General features: G+C 42.2%; 1 protein-coding gene across 4 annotated transcripts in view; it reads right to left on the bottom strand.

Moving 5' to 3' along the window:
* LOC148839061 (AP2-associated protein kinase 1-like) overlaps positions 1-19,929 on the bottom strand; it is a 64,588-nt gene that overhangs the window by 24,959 nt on the left and 19,700 nt on the right. For 3 of the 4 annotated variants that reach the window (XM_088938395.1, XM_088938403.1, XM_088938411.1), the window contains exons 4-16: positions 18,602-18,744; positions 18,151-18,272; positions 17,542-17,623; positions 16,751-16,883; positions 15,694-15,797; positions 14,593-14,672; positions 13,180-13,337; positions 9,953-10,227; positions 9,075-9,428; positions 8,380-8,576; positions 7,554-7,747; positions 6,453-6,566; positions 4,476-4,571 (exon numbers count right to left, since the gene is read on the bottom strand). In XM_088938395.1, coding sequence (XP_088794521.1) covers positions 4,476-4,571; positions 6,453-6,566; positions 7,554-7,747; positions 8,380-8,576; positions 9,075-9,428; positions 9,953-10,227; positions 13,180-13,337; positions 14,593-14,672; positions 15,694-15,797; positions 16,751-16,883; positions 17,542-17,623; positions 18,151-18,272; positions 18,602-18,744 — 2,052 coding nt within the window. The remainder of the gene's footprint in view (positions 1-4,475; positions 4,572-6,452; positions 6,567-7,553; positions 7,748-8,379; positions 8,577-9,074; positions 9,429-9,952; positions 10,228-13,179; positions 13,338-14,592; positions 14,673-15,693; positions 15,798-16,750; positions 16,884-17,541; positions 17,624-18,150; positions 18,273-18,601; positions 18,745-19,929) is intronic. The other variant, XM_088938420.1, reaches the window with a different exon arrangement.

Genomic DNA, 19,929 nt, shown 5'->3' with positions numbered 1-19,929 from the left:
TTCTTTCAGAAACCTGAACTCAGGTTGGGAATATCTAAAAAATATGAGGTGTTCATCATATTCACATTTTTTTCCATTTAATCAAAACAATAGACTTTTTGAAAATTTTGCCGTCTTCCCTTTTTCTGCTAAGCCACAAGCCACCTAATATTAGGTGTTGGTGAAACACAGCCAACTATGGCCATAGACAACACATTGATCACGTACATGCTATGCCTACATATACCTGCACATCAGGTCCAGATCTAATACATGTAATTCTTTTTATAAATCAAATGTCAAAAATATTATAACCCATTTCAGGTTTTACAAGCTGCAGGCTCTAGTACAAATCATGAAAAATTAAAAAAATAAGTATTTAATAGCTGCTTTGCTGCACTTCTGTATTTGAATTTATTAAGGAATTAATATGTTCACACTAGACAAGTGTCTAAAGCTTGTAACACTTGTCATCTAAAGGCCTCCTGTTAGCAGTATTAACTTCTTTGCATATTACAGTATATATTTCTAATTTCCAACAGGGTAAACAGCAAGTAAAACAAACTTAGAACCAGGAATATGCTCAAAACTAAAAGTGCAGATAAATTAATAGTTTTGTCTAGAATGGTATGAGAACAGCCAGCTCTGAGGTTAAATCTGTTAATTTTATTGTACAATCTGATTGCAAAAAGGCAATACTGTTATGTTATTTTTGCTAGCAGTTGTAAAAATTAAATCCAGCAGGTGGAAGTAATTCACAGGTACGTCCATACGTACAGCAGCAGCCCCTGCTGGATATAATCCAGAACTGCAGGAGTGAATTCTGTAACAAGAAAAACGCAAAGTTCAGTAACGCCATGCCTATTCATAGCAGTCAGGATTGCAGTGCTGACATGACTGGGTGTTTCAAGAGACCTGTGTTAATTTCAAGGTCTGACCTAATTTGGATAGAGAGACTGACTTCAAGGACAAAAACAGCTTGTATTCTACCTGCTAAACCAGAAGACTTGTTTCATACGATGAGGTAAAGCCAATCTGCTATGATCACAGTTCGGAATGGCTACACTAGGTAATGCTTTTCTAAGACCAGTTGAGTGTGAAGAAACCTAATTTTTTGTCTTGTTCAGTAGATGATTCTATTATGGAACAAAGCAGCTGTTTCTAATATGGGCTGACGCTGAATTAGGGGCAACAGCACCTGAATTATCTAGGTAATTATTTAGGCTTTATTTTGGATTATTTAATTATGATTTATTTAGACAATGCTTTTATCCAAGTTGGAATATACAGGAACTAGCTGGTGAACAATACATTCACAACTGTCACTGTACAGCTGCTACAAGCACGACTGCAGCTTTATGTTTCATTCAAAGGCTGGAGTACAAGGGAGTGGTGTCATTACCCGAGGGCGACTCGTGATTCAGCCACCCAGAATCGCCTAAAGCAGCATCTGTCTACTCACAAAACCCTTATCTTAACCACTGAACCACCTAGCTTCTTCATATAATTAAAACTAATGGGATAATGTGGTCTATCTATTTCTATTAAAAAATAACACCATAAACTGCAGTGACATTAGTCAGTCCAACAAAAAATGAAAAAGTCCATTTTCCCTGTTAGCCGTCTATTGCTGTCAAACTATCATGCAAAGGGAGTACTGAGTCACTCTGTACATAGCACTTCCAGATGCTGCTTGTTTTAGTTGAAATAACCACGTGGTTAACTTTTCAGACTGCCCTCTGTTTAAACTTCCTATAAACATGCACATATCCAGGATCAACAAAACACACAAGGGAAAACTCATTCCAAATGGGCAAGATGTTCAAAGGGAATTAGTTAACACGGGTCCTCAATGATCACCGCTGACTCTAAGAGTTCTTCATGGCACCATGCTGATTACACCAGTCTACGGTACACTAACATGAGACAAAAGTTAGTGAGCTCCAGGATTGATCCCAGTCAGTCCTACACATGCAAAAATGTGACCAGTACACTGGAGATTAGTTTTTCCAAACATTCCAATCATTGGCACATCATAAATCTGTCAGTGACAGGCCAGGCATGGTACATATAAACAGGTAGGCATGCTTGAGGTTTTTACTGCTCAGCTGCATTTCAAGAAAGAACTCTCCCCATCTGCTTTTACCCTGTTATTTTGCTTTCTACTTAATTCATTTCCTGATGTCACTCCCCTCTGCTGTTTCTGCTGAGGCTGCTATTGCCAGGTTGCTGGAAATTTGCTGTTCAAACAAAACATTGCTCAAGAAAGAGTCCTCAAGGACTGATCACATGGAAGTGAGATGGGAGGATTATATATGCTAGTAGTGCACAATGCTCTGAAGAGCACTGCTGTAGCACTGTGCACAAATGCCTGTGAAATACCGATATTTCTCCCCACCTCACTTACTATTATCTTGCCTTGTGGAATCGATGTTGTTGCCAGTTTCTAAGCCTGGCAGATGAGAGTCTGGGAAGAAAACGACAGCAACAAAGGAAGAAAACAAAAATACAAACTGCAAACAAAATGAAATGTCTGGTAAAAGCAGATGTAATAAGGCAGACTTCTCACCCATGTGAATAATATTAATGACACAGCATTAGTGTCACCAAATTCAAACGTCAATCAGTGCATGTGATCCCCAAACAACTCCTCCTATACTTACAATCCTCAGAGCTGATTGGGATACTGGGACAAGAGGGTGGGGCTCTCAAAACAGGGCGCAGCACAGATTTCCCCCAGCCCCTTTCACTGGGGAAAGAGGTCAGAGATCACTGCTGAGAGCTGTAACAGGGAATACCTTCAGCCATCAGTGCTGCCCCCTACTGCTTGGAATTACCACACACAAGGCTTCTGAACTCCGATAGAGTGTACATGAAGCAGTACTGAACGTTACTTTTTTATATTGAATTGTCTGCTGAAATCTCCAATTCCTGGACAGCCTGACACAACAATAAGCTACATCAACACTGTCTTTAACAAAATCAAGAAAAAAAAACTACATAAAACTCTTCAGATGTAGCTAGAAACCATTCAAATTTCAATGTGGGAAGCTAGACTGTAACTGAGCCACAGCCTACTCTTTCCCTTTTGAAAAAAGCTGATGATCTAAGCGTCTTTGTTTCACTCAAACATGGCTGCCCCCCCACACCTGAGTACCAAGTGTGTTACTCTCCCTCTGAAACCACCATTTACAGTTGAAGCCTGCTACCTACAGCCTTTTCATACTGCTAAGTAAAGTCAAGACACAGAACTGCTCAACAGCACTGAATAATAGGACTACAAGGTGAAAGTCAATGAGATTTACAACACCTATAAACCACAGCTCTGGGTGCACAGGGAACTAGGATGTTAGGACTGCAATATCTTCAGCTCCCATTGTCTGTAGAATTCTCCCACTTAATTCTAATCTGCACCAAGTGCACATTTCTGCAATTTTTACAAATCATATATTTACTTGGGTTTGACCTTAAAAGGGACATTTAGGTTTATCTGACCTCAATTATTTGCATACTTTAGAATTTTAAATTTTTTGAATTATCTGTATGCTTTAGAAAAGTTTATAGCTTCAATCTGTTTCCTCAAAAAGACAAAAGATTTAACAGATGCCTTTACCACAAGTATTTTTTTCAAGGACAGAAGGAGCTTGCACACACTATACTAATCCATTATCTATTCCACAGGAGGATCCAGACTGCTTTCTACGACTGGAGGTACATTAGGAAAATAAAACAAAGAGACTTTGCCAAAGCTGCACCCTAAAGAAAGTTCTACATTACCACCAGAAAAAAAGCACTTCACAATTATTTAGCCTGGCCCTGACCTCATAAACATCTACAATGTGCCTCATATGTGTTTGGGGGTTCATGCATTTCAATCACCCTTTGAAAGCATACAGAAAAACCTTTTCATTATCACCTTTCATAAGAGCGCAGGGTATGCCAATGAGCAATGAGCCTTGCACCAGGCTATGCTCAAACACAGAATTCAAAGTCACCAGCGTAGTAAAGAAACCAGTACCAGAGTATATTCCTACAAAACGTGGCCAGCCAGGCTAATGAAACCCTTTCAATGAAATGCCACCCAAAATAAAACCGGAACGTCAGTAAATGTAGAGACAGGTAATATTATCAGTCAAACTGGACTCAGAAATTCTTAATAACACAGCCAGACATCAGACAAAATCACATAAAACACAGATGGCAAATGTTGGTCCTGGAGGGGAACATAGTTAAATGATTTTCAATCCCGCTAAATCCTTTTAAATCAGTGCTTTACTTGATTGTTTCCAGGTATTAAGAGACTGAGATTTTAGAAACTATTATAAAATCATGGCTAGCATAGAATGCAATTTGCAATGCACTCTTTAGAGTACAATCTTGTACTGATGAAGTGGCCAGCAAGACAGGATCACAATCAGTTACACCTGCAGGTCTGGATGCTCTAGTGTTCTCAGTGGCTCAGCCCCGAGTGTGTATTGAAGGGGAGGGGTTGTTACCTGGGGTATCTGATAGGGGCAGGGGGATGAAGGGGTCCGGTATGCTTAACAGTCCACCACCAGAGTCCAGGCTGAGAATATCAGCAGGCCTTTCTGCTAAGCACGACACGCACAAAGACAGAGAAAGAAGGAAAGAGAGAGAGAGAGGACGGAAAGGTGAAGCCAGCTATAATAATGCACCTAGCATTTTAAAAAAGCAGTGCAGAAAGACACACAATAGAAAGAATTCATCACACAAGTCTACCAAGCAACACATTAATATTAGATCCCACTTTACTAATGTGGGTAATTGATGTAACCCATCTTACATTGTCAACACTGACAAAAGGTATAAAGCCAGAAGTGGCTGAATCTTCACAATAAAGCTCTGGTTCCCCATAAGATGCATTATCACCACTTTTGCTGACAACTGTATCCATCATTAGTCATCTCAAAACCTTTCAAATCAAGAAACACTGAAATCAAATTTCTACTTTCAAAGGGGCTGATTGGTAGATGGCCCCTGATTCTATTGCCAAAATTTTAAATTAACAGTAGTAATCCATCCATTCTCTTTATTGGATAATGTGCATATCCCACATGTAATGGAGACGAAGGCTGGCCAGATCTTCATTGTTTCTGTGGCAACTGCTTAATTTTGTAAATAGCAATAAATTAATAAAACAAAAAAACAGAGCTCCGAAAACAGCAATTCTATGCTTCATCAAGAATGAGGATCTGGGCATTCCTTAAAATAAATTCAAAAAGGAAAAATAAAGACTTGCACAAAAGGATTTTTTCAAGAATGGAGCCTTCTGTCTTTCTGGACGATTATTTCTAACAGAAAATGGTTGCTGTATTATACAAAACAAACCATCCTCTGCAGCTACTGAGAAAATGAGAAGGTGCTCAGAGTGAACAGTAGCCAGAGAATATGGCAGTGTTCAGCAGGATCCGCTGTCTTTTGGATGAGATGTTAAAATGACATCCTGACTACATGGTCATTAAAAATCCCAGGGCACTTTTAGTTAGAGAGTTCACCCTGGTCTCCTCGCAAAGTTGCGCTCTGAGCTTGTACAGTCTGGTCTTCTGAAAGGTCCCTCCTAACTCAACTCGTAAAGCAATGTCTTATTTCCCCTCCTCATCTGATGTGTACTGGGGCTGACCAGTGCCTGAATCTGGCACTCGGAGATGGATTAAGTGGGATCTCTTCTCTTTGTTGGGATCCTTTGGGGCGAAATGTGCTAGTTAAGTTTAAAGAGTTGTTATTGTAGTTTGGTTTGGGTGACAATGCACTGTTTCTTATTAGAGTGCTTGAAGCAGGGCTGCAGCTGGACGCCTGGTTAAAAATGCAGAAGAGAGGGACAAAAATCGGCATGAACTGCAAAGCAACCCACAGAGGAAAGTCAGCGAGATATTAGAAAGTTAAACCAACCGTGCTGTAAATAATTGAAATGCACCCACTTTTTAATTGAAGGCAGTGCAAGTTACAGAAGTGGACTGAAAGTGTGCAGTTTTAAACCTTCCTTTCTGGAAAGTATACAGCCTCTCGTGTCAATAAGAACTTAAAGGGAGGAAGCTGTTGCTGCCCTTGTGCCAGTGCATTTCCCCTTCAGTACACTGTGCACTTCGCCTCCGTCGATCATGAAGAGGAAAGCTACAAACACTGGGGTGTCCCACCACAGACAGATTTTATCACAGTACATCAACAGCTGCCACTGAGAACTGTTCCTAGCTCAGTGACTGAACAGATGCACCTTACATAAGACAAGACACTTTGAGAAGGAAGAACATACAGGGAGGAGTAAGAGGATATAAACAGATAAGTGCCTACCTGACTGGCATATTAAAGGGTGGTAGACAATGTGGAGGGCAGGGGCACACAGAGAGGTCTTACCTGTGTCTGGTCCGGAGTGCTTGTTCTGTGGGAGGCAGGGTGAGGAGCAGCATGGAAGGACGGAGGCAGACAGACACACAGACAGTGACAGAATGTCTTACCTGTGCCGGCAGGAAACGGCTTAGCAGGGAAGGCGGTGGCAGGGGGCGTGGGAGCAGGCTGCAGTCCAGGGATGAGGTTCTCCGTGGAAGTGCTGACTCTCTCTGCTGGCTTCCCTGTCAGCCCAGAGGAGGAGAGAGGACGAGCAATGACACAGGCAACTAGGTCATTCCAGGGTGTCTCACCTTATATTATCAACGCAAGGTGAAAGCTGAGATGTGCTGCTGATTCTTCCACATTTTCATACATTGTTCCTTGACCAGCGGTTTTCAACTGAACTGAGAAGGAATGACTTCACACTCCAGAAAAAAAGGTTTTATAAAAAGAGAAAAAGATTCACTTACAATTTAACTTTGTGAAAAAGGGGTTCTCTTAAATTCATTAATCCTGGAATAAGAGGATCAGCTACCTCACCTTCTTTTACAAACTGGATTTTTATGCCATGTGCTGAAAATATTACCGACTTTTAATTCCCTTTATACAGGAAATGAACAAACTATGAGACCGATACAATGATGAGAAAATCTGACCCATAATCCTTAGTAAGAATTCTTCAAACAAACCCTTTTTTGAAAATCAACATTTTAGTAATAGTTTAACAAAATATTCATTTTTAAATTGATATATATTCTTTGTCTTCACATCAGAATGACTAAACTAAAGACATATCTTGAGTGTCCTACAAACCTAAAACTGCTGCCCTAATTCTATTAGGAAATGCTACTTTTTTCTTTATTAAACAAAACCTCAAATATGTGCATTCAACTTAATATCAAATAATATTATAATCGTACCAAATCGGTCCAAACAAATGATTCAACTAAAGAGAAACTTCATAGAATTCCACAAAACTTTAGTGAACTCAGATCCACTATGAATATTTTGCATGATTCTTTTAAAAGTTTTCAACTCATCAATGTGGGCAAAATGCCTCTCTGTAAATAATGTATACTACCAGATGACTATGTTTATAATACATTAATGTATTATTAATATAGTGCACACATACTGAGGTACAGTAAAGTAGTATAGCATATAGACTCTATTTATATATCATAGGGTCACATGGCAGAAAGCTCCTGCCCAGCAGAGTGATGTCTTACCATCAGCAAGTTTGGCAAAGTCCTTGTTCAGCAGCTCCTCGGCGGTCAGCTTGGAGAAGTTGTCATTGCCGAAGGGGTTCCAGGTGGACACCTCAGTGGGGCTGCGCAGGGCTGGGGCGGCGGGGGGCTCGGCGGGCTGGTAAACACTTTGCTGGGAGGAGCGCGGGGAGCCCGAGGGGGTGGTGGTCGCAGATCTGGGGAGCAGACAGACAGGTTAGGAAAGCAATAGAGTGGGCATAACAGCGCGCACCAAAGGCCATTAAAGTGTGCCAGGAGGCACCAGCTTTTACCATGCAAAATTCAGCCTTCACTGAACTTGCTGCACGTCCAGATCCCACAACAGAACCCTCTGCTTCACACCAGCAGACTGTTGCACTGCTCTGCGTTGCTGCTATTGCTTTTTACTGCTGTAGAAGAGTGTCCTCTCTTTTGGTACCCAAAAATAAACTAAACCTGGCCTTATCAGATAACATGGAAACCTTAAATTATATAACAAGGCTACTGAATGAAAGGAATTCTGGGGTTTCACATTTTCATCACTAGTTCAAATTCTGACACTTCATCAGTTCATCACAGACATGCAACAGTTTGTAACATATCTGAAACCAAAAGATGCTCAGGAGTAGTTTCACACTCGGTGCAGACTGACCTATGCTGCCTATTATGAATGCAAGAATTTTGGACTGAAAGGGAAGGGGGGGGGGGGGGTGACGCAAGTTTTAAGTGCCTGACAGGAAACTCAGGAATAGCTTCCCCACACCTCATACAGCTCCACTCTACACTCCAAGGAGCAATCCAGATAAGCCCCTTGGTCTGTCATGCTCACTTTGACTTGTTGAGGCTGGCTTCGGCTGCAGCAGCCTGCAGCAACTGGGTGGATTTGCTGATGGGCACCCCGAACACTGCGCTGTGGGTCACATCACTCAGGATCCTCCGGTGCCCCCCCCGCGCTGCCTTTGGGGAGGAGGGGGGCGTGAGAGAGCCAACCTTATGCATTCCAGATGCCCGGGCTGGAGGAATAGGCTGGCAGGAGGAAGAGACAGTGAATAAACTGCTACTGTTTGACAAGCTACCAAAATGGTAGGACAGACACTGCAGATCACAACATTCCAGTGCTTTCATTTAGGTAGGGGGCCTAAAGATTCTGCTGTCCCAACACACAAAAACATTGGGGAGGCTGGGGAACACACACAGTAAGGACAAATATAGAGGGTCAAGAAGGAAGGCAGCAAACGCAGCAGGCAGACAAATCCAAGACCAGGAAGAGGAGAGAGTGAAATCACGTGGTGACCAAACGAGTTACTGATCAAGAATATCCCAGCTTGCAACCACTGCTGATCGCCATAGTAAAACCATGTGTTTGCCTAGTTTAAGACTAGCAGTCAGGAAATCTGTAGCAAATGGTTTGCAGCAAAATGGTACAACACAATAAACCACCTCCCAGCTCCCTGCTTTTCCCCCATTGGACTGCTTGCAAAGGTAAACTGGTGCATGTCCACCAGCGAGAAGTGACTGTATTACCGTCGGCTCAGGCTGGGCAGCAGGCTGCGGGGGCGAGGGCTGCTTTTGTGGGGCGGCAGTCGGGGGCTGCTGGGAGGCGGCCGGCTGCTGTGGCTGGGTGGGAGCCTGCAGCGGTTTCTGGGGGGTAGGCGCAGCCAGCTGCTGTTGGGGCACCCCTGGAGTAACGGGCTGCTGTTTCAGCTTGGCTTTCGGTTGCACGGCCACTTGTGGGGCCAGGATCTGCACTGGCTGCCTCTGCTGCGATGCCTGCTGGGGCTGAGGCTGCTGCTGCTGCTGCTGCTGCTGTAGGTAGAAATTCTGCATCATCTGCTGCTGTATCAGTTGCTGCTGCGCTGCCTGTTGCATGGCCTGGTACTGCCAATTAAAGACAGAGAGGAGTAAGCAGACCTGCAACGCTGGGAAATGGCAAAGCAGATACTATTATAGAAATGATTTGGATTGAAACAGGGGAGAGGTTCTTTAAATGGATTTGTGCTGCGCTTTAACTTATAAGTCAACTCAGATCCGTAGTCTATGGAGCTCATTCTTTGGGTTTTTGCTTCCTCTGTGGTCATTTCTGCAGAGACGGTCAGTCAGCTGAATTCCAGACAGCACCCGCAGATCTCAGTAAACAATCAAGACAACAGAGTATATAGAGCCACAGTACAGACACATTGCAGCAATAAAACAGATCCAAGAATAATGAGAAAAAAACGACATAATACTGAAGGAAGAAAAAAAGTGGGAGCTGTCACTTCATTGGCATACTAATTAATGGGCCACCATTATATCAGATTAAATTATGGAGAATCACTCTTGAATGTCTCAACTTGGAAGAAAGGTCCTATAATGAAAAGAATTTGGGATTTCCTGTGCAAGAGACCACCGTAACATCCCACCTGCTGAGCCTGGAGTGCTTGCTGCTGTTGCTGCTGCTGCTGCTGCTGAGGGCTGAAGAAGGCAGCCTGTTGCTGCTTCAGAAAGAGCTGCTGATGCTGAGGTGTGGCCTGGGGGTGGGGCGGGGGAGGAGCCTGAGGGGGAGTGGCCTGTACTTGAGCAGGAGTGGTCTGTGGCTGGGAGGGTGGAGCTTGCTGCTGTGCAGAAATAGGCTGGGAAGCTTGAGCTTTCTGGGATTGGATGATCGCGGCTGGCTGGGCTGCCCCCAGGGTCACAACTGTAAAACAATGAGTAGGAATGTAGGTGTAGGTTTTCACTATGTTCACAACAGTAAGGCATGTTCAACTACGCAATAATCAGTTGTTTCAAAAGGATGAAAATGTTGAAATGATCACCCACAAAAGTTAACTCTAAAAGAACTGGCTGCAAAAATATTGCAAATGGAATACAAACTGGTTTACCCGGAATATATGGAATTTAGATTATTTTATCATTGCCCGTGATCGGAACTATATGAGTTCCCTCCTCTCAGCTCCCGGTCTCCTTTGTTCACATAGAGGTAGCACAGCTGGGAAGCTGAAACTGTAAAGTTTTGAACAGAAAAAACTACTTTGCACAGATCAGAAATTGCATGAACAAATGCCGTACGTGTCCAATTTCATGGTTGCAAAGTTAGTGAACACACAGACTGAACTCCACATGGCTATCTCATTTAGAAATCCTAAAATAATCCTGGTTGATCTAATTTGTTAATTTACAGAATACACAATTCTGTACAGCAACTAATATTCTGACACAAAACATCTCAAGGCCTTGCCTTGTTTGTCTCGTTCATTCTTTTAATAGAGGTCTACACAGAGATTACTGAATTCTAACAAGAAGCTCATTAAACATCGCAAGCAGCAGGGCCATGCCGCAGGCTAAAAGTCAAGATCGCTCAATGCATTTGTTTTTACTGGACAACTGGACCATCACACCAAAGCTGGATGAGATCCGAGTAAAGCTCTTTTGTCCTTTCTCCTTCTCTCTCTTATCCTACTCTCCAATGCTGAACCTGCCTGGCAATAATGATCCACATTTCCAAATTTCCCAGGACCTCCACTGGGCTCAGTCCAAAAAACGCACGTTTCAGTCCCAGTGGCATAGAGCGATTCAACTCCCTGTCAAGCCAGATTTCAGTGATGCACGGCAGCGTGCACAGCAAGTCATTTTTCGCAGTTGATTGATTTCCCATTCTTTTCAGGACAAGATAAATCAGGAATACACCAATGAGGATTTCTTTTTATTTGACATTCACAGAGAGAGAAAGAGAAAGAGCAGTTTAAACAGATACAAGGGATAAAGTGTATTCTTTATACTGAGCCCAATCCAGGACTGGCAGTGCCATTAGCATAAAACATTGTTCAGGATAAAGACTGGAGTTAACAAAATGAAAACAGAAAGAATAAAACTTAAAATACAAATTATACCACGCTGTGCTGAACTGTATAGAATTGCAAGGCCTTTTCTGTGCTTAGTTTTATTTCATTCCGTTACATCCTTTGTTTACATGCATTAGGACAAACACCCATAGGTTTAGATAGGAAACGGGAAATAAGCCTAAAACAGTAATGAGCAAACAGTTGAGTATACATGGAAATCAAAGAGCATAATCAAAAAATACAAATGCTTAAGATAAAGTATGCCGTCTTAATTGGAGATATATTTTCAAGATCAAGTATAAAAAAATATTCAATCTATCTGCACTTGAATCAACTATTAAAAGCAAGCATAAAAGCATAAAATGTATGCTTTTTTTTTAGCTATCTGCCATGTTTAAGCAATGAACATGAAATACTTACTGTACAGAACTCAATGTTTGGGGTACCATCCTCAAACCAGAGTTCTAATGCTCTCCCAGTATCTTTATGTCAGAAACACCACATCTAAATTGCATTAAAATCACAGTTAAGAGCCTTTGATAGACAGAAATGCCTTGACACAGACACACGGAGATGTCAGTGCTCAAGAGATCGCTGTTGGCATCACTATCACGTATCAAAGTAATTTGAGCTCACTTAAGTATTCCTACCCTATTTCTCCCACTGACTGCAGATTGGCACTGCATGAACCCAGCACACATCAGTGGTTTCTGTGCTGAAGAAGACACCATATGCACTGCTGGAATCTATTTTTAGTAAGAGATACACTTTGTCCAAAACTAAAACTCACTGCAGCAGTGTTAAGATCAGGTATCTCAAATCCAGCGCCAGGAGGACTGCAGACACTTATCTTTACTTGACTGAATTAAATTTTCTATATATAGGTAGGGACCTGCGTTTTGTACAACCTGGTGTTGGAATCAAAATTTCAATATAACCTCCACATTAAGTCACTAATTATACAATTATTTACGATCCTCTTCTTGCATTACTTTAATAATCTCAATTATAGCTATTAATCCAAAATCATGCATATTAGAATACTGATTAAACAGAGCAGAGTACAAGGGCTACTGACATTTATTTAATCAGGTATCCCTGTGTTACTAATAACCTTGATTCAATAGTATTTCAGAGCATTTCTCAAAAAGTTTTTGATTTTTTTTTTATAAATTGCAAATATTTCTACCACAATATTTCTATATCACAGTATTACTTTTTCATTCTCGTATTATTTACAGCCTCCGTGCTGATATCCTAATAACGTCTTAAGATTAAAGAACGTGGAGTAGCTACAGGGACACCAGTACCGGTTACAAAATGAGGCTGTGCACAACTCAAGGCCCCCTAATCAAGGATTAGCATGCATAGGTATAATGAAATTTCAATATGCTGCAAGCCTGAGGACTAACAATGGATTTGCTTCATGTTTTAGGACTGGAAAGAATAGTCTCTGATCAATTCGCAACTAACTACCTAACAGGCTAGATGGGCAGAATTGCCCCCTCTTGTTTTTGAAACCTTTCTTATGTTCTTAACATTCATCCATTTAACCAGACAATCAGACTGGATATAGTAGTGGATCAGTGTGAGACCTTAGCCAGGAGACTCGAAGGCCCTGCAGGGGCCCCTAGCACAGACAGCGAGGGGGCCCAGCTGCAGAAAAAAGCTCAGGCGAGCTGGATTTTGACTTGTTCCGAGCGAAACACACATAGAAGACCTTGACTGTGTGAAGCCCACAGATGCAGGAGTGGAAAAAGAAAGAGCGGTCTTGGAAAGAGCCACGCGGGGCGATGTGCCGGCGGTACCTGGCTGCTGCACTGCTCCGGCCGCCACGTTGGCCCTTTTCCGAGGGGTGAGGGCGGGCTGGATGGGCAGGATGCCAGCGTTGGGCTGCGGCTGCCCCGCCTTGGGACGCTGGCGAGGGGCGATGGAGGTCTCCAGAGTCGGGATGGGGTCCGTCAGCCTAGGCAGAGAGGGACACGCGGTGAGAGATGGGATACAGGAAGACATTATGCTGCATCACAAACTACTAAAAAGACAAGCAGCACTTTGCTTAGATCCACAGTGTTCACGGAGCAGCTTGAGAATAAATACTCGCACACTGCACGAGAGGTATGGGCAGTACGATACAGGCGTTCATGATTAACCCAGTAAAATTGTTTTAATCCAATTAACAAATTATAACCTAACCCCTAGCCACATTTGTCCAAGCTTTGTTAGTCTTTCTATTTTTGTGTTTATATCAGTGGGATGTTAATATTTTAGGGACAGTTTCCAAGAGTTGCAAAGTACTTATACATCCTATATAGGGGTGTCCAGTTTTGCTCCCTCAGGACTTCTGTTTCTGCAGGATTACTAGGTCTCTTCAATGCAGCTACACCTCAAGAACTGGCAAAAGTTGTTAAATTGGCCAAATTAAATCAATAATTATATGATTCAGTTCATTAAGAGCTGAACTGGAATAAGAACCTGGAGACACACTGGCCCTCCAGGACAGACCATGTTCTTTAGGGTTCGTGTCCAGTCTCTGGTAAACCTATACATTTAAGCACCCTTTCATGGTTTACAGGATACTGTTATTATTATTATTCTGCTCTCCTGAAATTAGCAGAGCTCACACCATGTGCACGCAAGCCAGTTTCTTTGTGGTGTGGAAAATAGTTCATGTTTAGCTTCCAGCATGGGTTACAAGATTATACAAATGTGTTCAGACAATCCTGATCCTGCTTTCAGTAACAGTAAAAAAGTCATGTGCTTGTTAAAAATATTAATGCCTTGTGGCACTTGGCTAAAAAAGAAGAGTGTACTGCCTAATTACATGTGCAAATTCTGCTAGCAAAAGGTGGATACAAGTGTGGCAGGCTGTGCCATCATCTGGCAGTTAAAAACCCTGTCTTGATGAACACAGAGAACAGGCTTAGTCAATTAAGTCATCCTTCTGTACTGTCAAGTCTGCCTTGCCAGTGTACTAAAAAAGATCAGTAAATAAACTGGTCAACCCAGGAAATGAGAAGAAGTAGGAGGAAACTGGTTGGATTAAAGTTATCATTTTAATCAAGTTATTCTTGTCTTGACAAAGCGAGGCGCAACCATTTGACTGCACACAAGCATGTGACTTGTGCAGGATGGAACTCTTGGCAGCCAAAGACAATCCATCAACTTCCGATACAGAAGATTCCCTCCAGTGCTTATGCCCTAATCCCTTCCTTCTAGCTCACCTGGCTTTGATCTGGCTCTTCTTGGCCGCAGCCTCACTGGCTCGGATTGGCTCAGGGAGTTTAGCCGGAATCGGAGAGTTCTGGAGAAAGAGGAAAGAGAGGACTATTGGATAAAAGGGCTGCTACACAGCTTCCTCTGCTTTTCCCAGATAAATACAGAGGTATAACAGTGCATTTCCAACAGTGACAGTACCAGCCATATCAATTATCCGCTGTCATTCCAGCACAGGGGCACTGGTTTCATAACTAGGTGCAAAAGGTCAATTGGCGGATTTGCAGATTTGGGTTGATTGATAGATTGAATTGCAGGAAGCTATATGGAAGAAAATGGTAATTCCGATCGTGAGGAGCGCTCAACCATTTCACACTGTGAAACACTAGAGTGAACTAAAAACCATCCTGTGGAAAAATCTTTGTAGGCATAGCAATATATTCTTAATAATGTTTATGTTCGCTAACTTTTAAAATTTGTTTCCTGTTTATTTTTATCCTGTAAACTATCTGAATGTGACCTTTTATTGATGTTCACAAATCTTCTTATGTTTTCTACGTGACATGCCTATGTATATTCCTTCACATATTCTTTCACTCTACAAGGAAACAGATGCTTACCAATTTGCAGAAAATATGTCACTGAGTAAAGCTATGAATATTGGGGTTTTGTCCAAAGCCCTGAATATAAAAGCATGTTTAATTTTTAATGAGTACCTCATTTCTCCTGTTAATCACCCTTTTTCCTGATTTGGCAGAAGACAGAGCACAGGCATGTGGAGATTATAAAGACATGATGGCAAATTTCATTAGAGGGTTTCCCAGATTGTTTAAAAATGGGAATAAGTGGCACTAGCTTGGTGACGTTTGGTTTAACAGGGCTCTATGCAACTGTTTAAGAAAATTGGTAAATCGGTAGAAAATGAAAGGACATATGCTGACAGCAAAAATTTAATGCAAATCGTCTGGATTCTTTCACTAAGAACATATGACTACATAGAACAGGACTCTGAAGGCTGAAGTCCAAATATTTTCTAACAAAAAAAGCTTTTTGCAATTGGTTTGTCTGGCACTGTATTTTCCCAGGCAGAGACGATAAAGCAGGGGTACCTGTACGTTCTGGACAGGACAGTCACGGCGGGCCAGTCTGAAAGCAAAATAGGCCACCTGGTAGATATCAGGGCGCTTGTCAGGGTCCGGCTCCAGCATGTAACCTGTAGAAGAACAGTACGGGAAAGGATTTAGAAAAAGCTAAAAGGCAACGTTAATGAATATAGTCATCACATTTACGTTTTCCTACTGCACGTAACTTCTGTAAACCCTAGAGCACAACGTTAACTTTCTTCTACAAGTATTTGTCACAGGAACAGTGTTCAATGCTCGTGATCTCAGAGAATAAGTCGGAGAATAAGTGACTTTTATAGCCAAACAGGCATCTCTCAGTTATAACACAGATGGCACAAAACTGTCCACCAGAACAAGTTGGTGTATTAAAAATAAAAGTATAAACTGGGAACGGGGAATATAATATTTTATCAGGACCCCACATAAGAACTTTATAACTAAAAGAAGAACTGCAAAAAATATTGCCCTGTCAGAAATTCAGTCATCAAGTAGTCTAAGAAGTTACACACAGACAAACTGAGAGGGCAGATAACCATCAGAGAAGAACAGACAGCGATACCCTCAGTGAAACAGAGCATGTCCTACAAACCAGGGAGAGAAGGATAAATATCACAAAGACAAACGTAGCGGTATGGGGGATTCATGAAGAAGGCGTTGATTGTCACAGACTGTAATGGGAAACTTACAGAATTAGTCATTGGATGGTGAGTTTATTGGTTAATGGATGCTGGAAAGGGATGATTGACATTGAGTTTTCAGGCTCTGAACCTGTGAATTCCACAGGGGCCTCAGTTACAGCAAAGAAAGGATGAGAGAAAAACACTCAAGAAAGAGAAAGATGCTCACTGGTCAGGCTGTGCACATGGCGGTAGTACTGCAGTGTGTACGGGACAGAAAACACAATAAGAGACAGATGACAACACTGACAATTAAGGCAGCATGCATCAGAGAGGGTGCAGCATAAGCTGTCTGGGACATAGGACAGAGAAAGCGTAAGTGACACAACAACAGGCTGGAAGAGAGAGACAGTACGGGCACTCACGGATCAGGCAGTGCATGTCGTGGGAGTAGCGCGAGTTGTCAGGGATGGTGAAGCTGCCGTCGCAGATGGCCACCTGGCTCTCTCCAAAGGGCAGAGTGAAGTAACACAGCTTATAGAGCAGGCAGCCCATAGCCTGGAACACATGCACATACACACAGAGCACAGGAATTACAAGAGCACATACAGAAAATAGAATCCCAATTAACACTGAACGTAAATCTATTTCACAGGCGGAAGGCTCCTGGGCAGATTTTGTTAATGGAGCTGGAAAGCCAATGTATTACTTTTAGCAGCCTGCTGCTCATAAAGACTGAAATGGCTCAAAGTACAAAGCAAGAGAAGTCTTGTTCCCCCTCCGTGATGCACTGATTTTAATTAAAAGCACCGATAGCCACAGTATGGGAAAACAGACTTCGTTTTACAGCCACAGAAACACAACATCTGAAAAACATGCCTTTCACTCACTTTTTATAGTCAACTAACCAGCTTCACTCCTAAATGCTTTCTGAAGGCAAAGCGTACCTAGTTCAGCAGCAAACATCAAAGGAAATATTTCACTTTCTATACAGAGGCCTGGCATACTTACAGTACCTGAGCGGGCTAGACATGCAGCACAACACCAAGCACTAAGCTGACAAACACAGCACTTGTTAGCTTGTTTGAGTATTTCGTCCAGAACCTCTCAAAGATCATGGAGTAATTGAATGAGTTTCACATCACACTGAAGGACACTGCTGTGGCAAAAGAGGTCACTACCATTGGATCCGGGTCAGTGGAGCCTGGACACTCACCCAGATGTCTGCTTTAGCAGTGATGACCTTCCCACTGTACAAGTTGACCATTTCAGGTGCCCGGTATGACAGGGTAGTGTACCTGAGAGACAGTGAAGACAATTTATTCATTCTAAATGACATGTTAAACATGTCGACATAGAGGACCTGACAGATCTCAGAGAACTTTCTGCATTAACTCAGGTGATTAAGGCCAAATTATCAAAAAACTTTTCACAACATCTATTAGATATAGATAAAAACTCCTTTCTAAAAGAGGTTGAAACCAGCTTCCTGCCCCATCCATACACTCCTGGTGTCTCTTGAAAGTGGATTCAAACTCAGTTGGTCTTCTTGGCCAAGTTTAATAAACAACAGAAATGAATACATTAATTAATAAATGCACCAATTTTTTCTAAAATTACATTCGAAGAAGGCCCCACAGCCGAAACGTTGTGTTTCCTTTCTTCTCTTTTCAGCATGGAATAAACCTTTACTTGTTCCTTTGCAGCCTACGCATGCTGACACAGCTACCTTCTTGAACCTCTTTGCGTTACATCCTCTTTACAACTACTATACTGTATTCACAATACTTTTTTAAGCTGGTCTGGGCTCAAAGATCAAACTCACTTCTTTATCTCATCCTCCACAACGGTCACCCCCTCGCTCTGAGGGTTCTGGAACCTGTTTGTGGCGCTGCCAAAATCACACAGGACATAATGGCCCCGGTCATGGAGCAGGATGTTCTCCACCTGTAGGGAAAAGGGAGGTGGGAGCTTCAGTCATCAATTCAAGTCCAGGACTAGCGCTAACAGGAATGTGTGAAACCAATCCTACATCCCTATAAAACCAAAAGGAAAAGCTTTAGCCAAGTTCTGGGCCTTTTAAATGAGCATTTCTGCTCTAAAACCTTCAATGCGCTCTTTTCTTCTCGGGGAAGATTGAAAACAGGTATAAACGTACTGGGACAATATGGGTGGAATTCAAGTATAAGGGAAATCAACACATGTCCCTCACTTCCTCCAGTGCATTACTGGTGAGCAGGGAGTTCAGGGTGGTGTTGAGCACTCATGGCACTCACCTTGAGGTCCCGGTGGATGATGGGAGTCTTGCACTGGTGTAGCCGAGCGACTGCCTCGCAGGTGTCGCAAAAGATCTGCAGCACCTCCGTCTCGGTGAAGCCCGTTTGCAGACGCTGGTTCATTAGGTTGACCACCTGACCCCCTGCGAGACACGCGGGCAAACAGGTCAACAACCCCTTTGAATGAATGCAGAGCCCATTCGAGAGCAAAGGCACCACACAGCATTCAAATCAAGTGAAGAACCGAGGTCGCTAAGTGACCAGCCAGCGGACAGCCAAGACAGTTAAAGAAAATCTCTTTTGATCGGCAATCTTCTATATGTAATCTTCAAAAACACAATATGAATTCTTTTGAAATAAAACAGGGGTGTGATCTTTTGCCTTTAGAAACAAGAAAGGCAGATGTGACTCTGTTTTAGTAGTTTCCGTAGAGCAGTTTTTATATAAATAGACTATTTTATATAGAATAGACTTTCTGTTGTGTGTACACTTATCACAGATGCCTTTCCCCTAACTATTACCGCACACTTTGATGCCTTGATGAGTGTTTGCAGATGCTAACTGTTGTTGAAAAACCACAAAAAGTAACAGCAGTGTATGAAAACAAAGCCTGCGGTCTGCTGCTGTTACTCTTTTATAAAGATTTTCATCCATTATTTAGCAAACAAGCAAAAGTGTGTCATTGTAATATTGCATGCCATATATTATTTAAAATGTTTAATTTTAATCTTCTATCCCTGACTTGGGCTGGAGATGTACTGTATGCACCACAGTGGATTTTTCAGCCTAGGCAGACAGAGGAGACACAGAGTCACAATCACAGACGGATAATGAGAGGCAGAGAGAGAGACACTGCACACAGACTGAAGACCGGCTGACTTAAGAGTCAGACAAGCATGCAGGGGTTGAGATATGAAAAGAACAAACACAAAAATCTGTTGCATAAATGTAAAGAATATTTAGCACATCCACATAATTTAGTAATCTTTATTTTCTATAGTTGCTCTTATTTCACATCGTCTCATTTCACAATAAATCAAACAAAAGGCACAGAAATACACAAACTAAGCAATGAAAATCTAGAGCATAAACGTGCAGATGAATTATGATTAATGAGAACCTCATTGATTTTTAAAGAATCCCATTGAATCAAGGTCTATACCAAGGGTTAGAAAGGAAGACAAGAGAAACTCAAGAGCCAGACTGAGTTTTGGCAAGACAATCCGACAGGCTAGACGCAGGAACAGAGAGATGGGTGGATAGGTAATATACATATACAGGGGGACAGAGAAAACAGGGTCAACAAAGCAGGCCCAGACAGGGCGAGG

This window comes from Atractosteus spatula, chromosome 2, assembly GCF_055471065.1.
Source record: "Atractosteus spatula isolate fAtrSpa1 chromosome 2, fAtrSpa1.hap1, whole genome shotgun sequence".
Taxonomy (NCBI): domain Eukaryota; kingdom Metazoa; phylum Chordata; class Actinopteri; order Semionotiformes; family Lepisosteidae; genus Atractosteus; species Atractosteus spatula.
The sequence above is the reverse complement of the archived record's forward strand: the minus strand, read 5'-3'. Positions and strand labels throughout refer to the sequence as shown.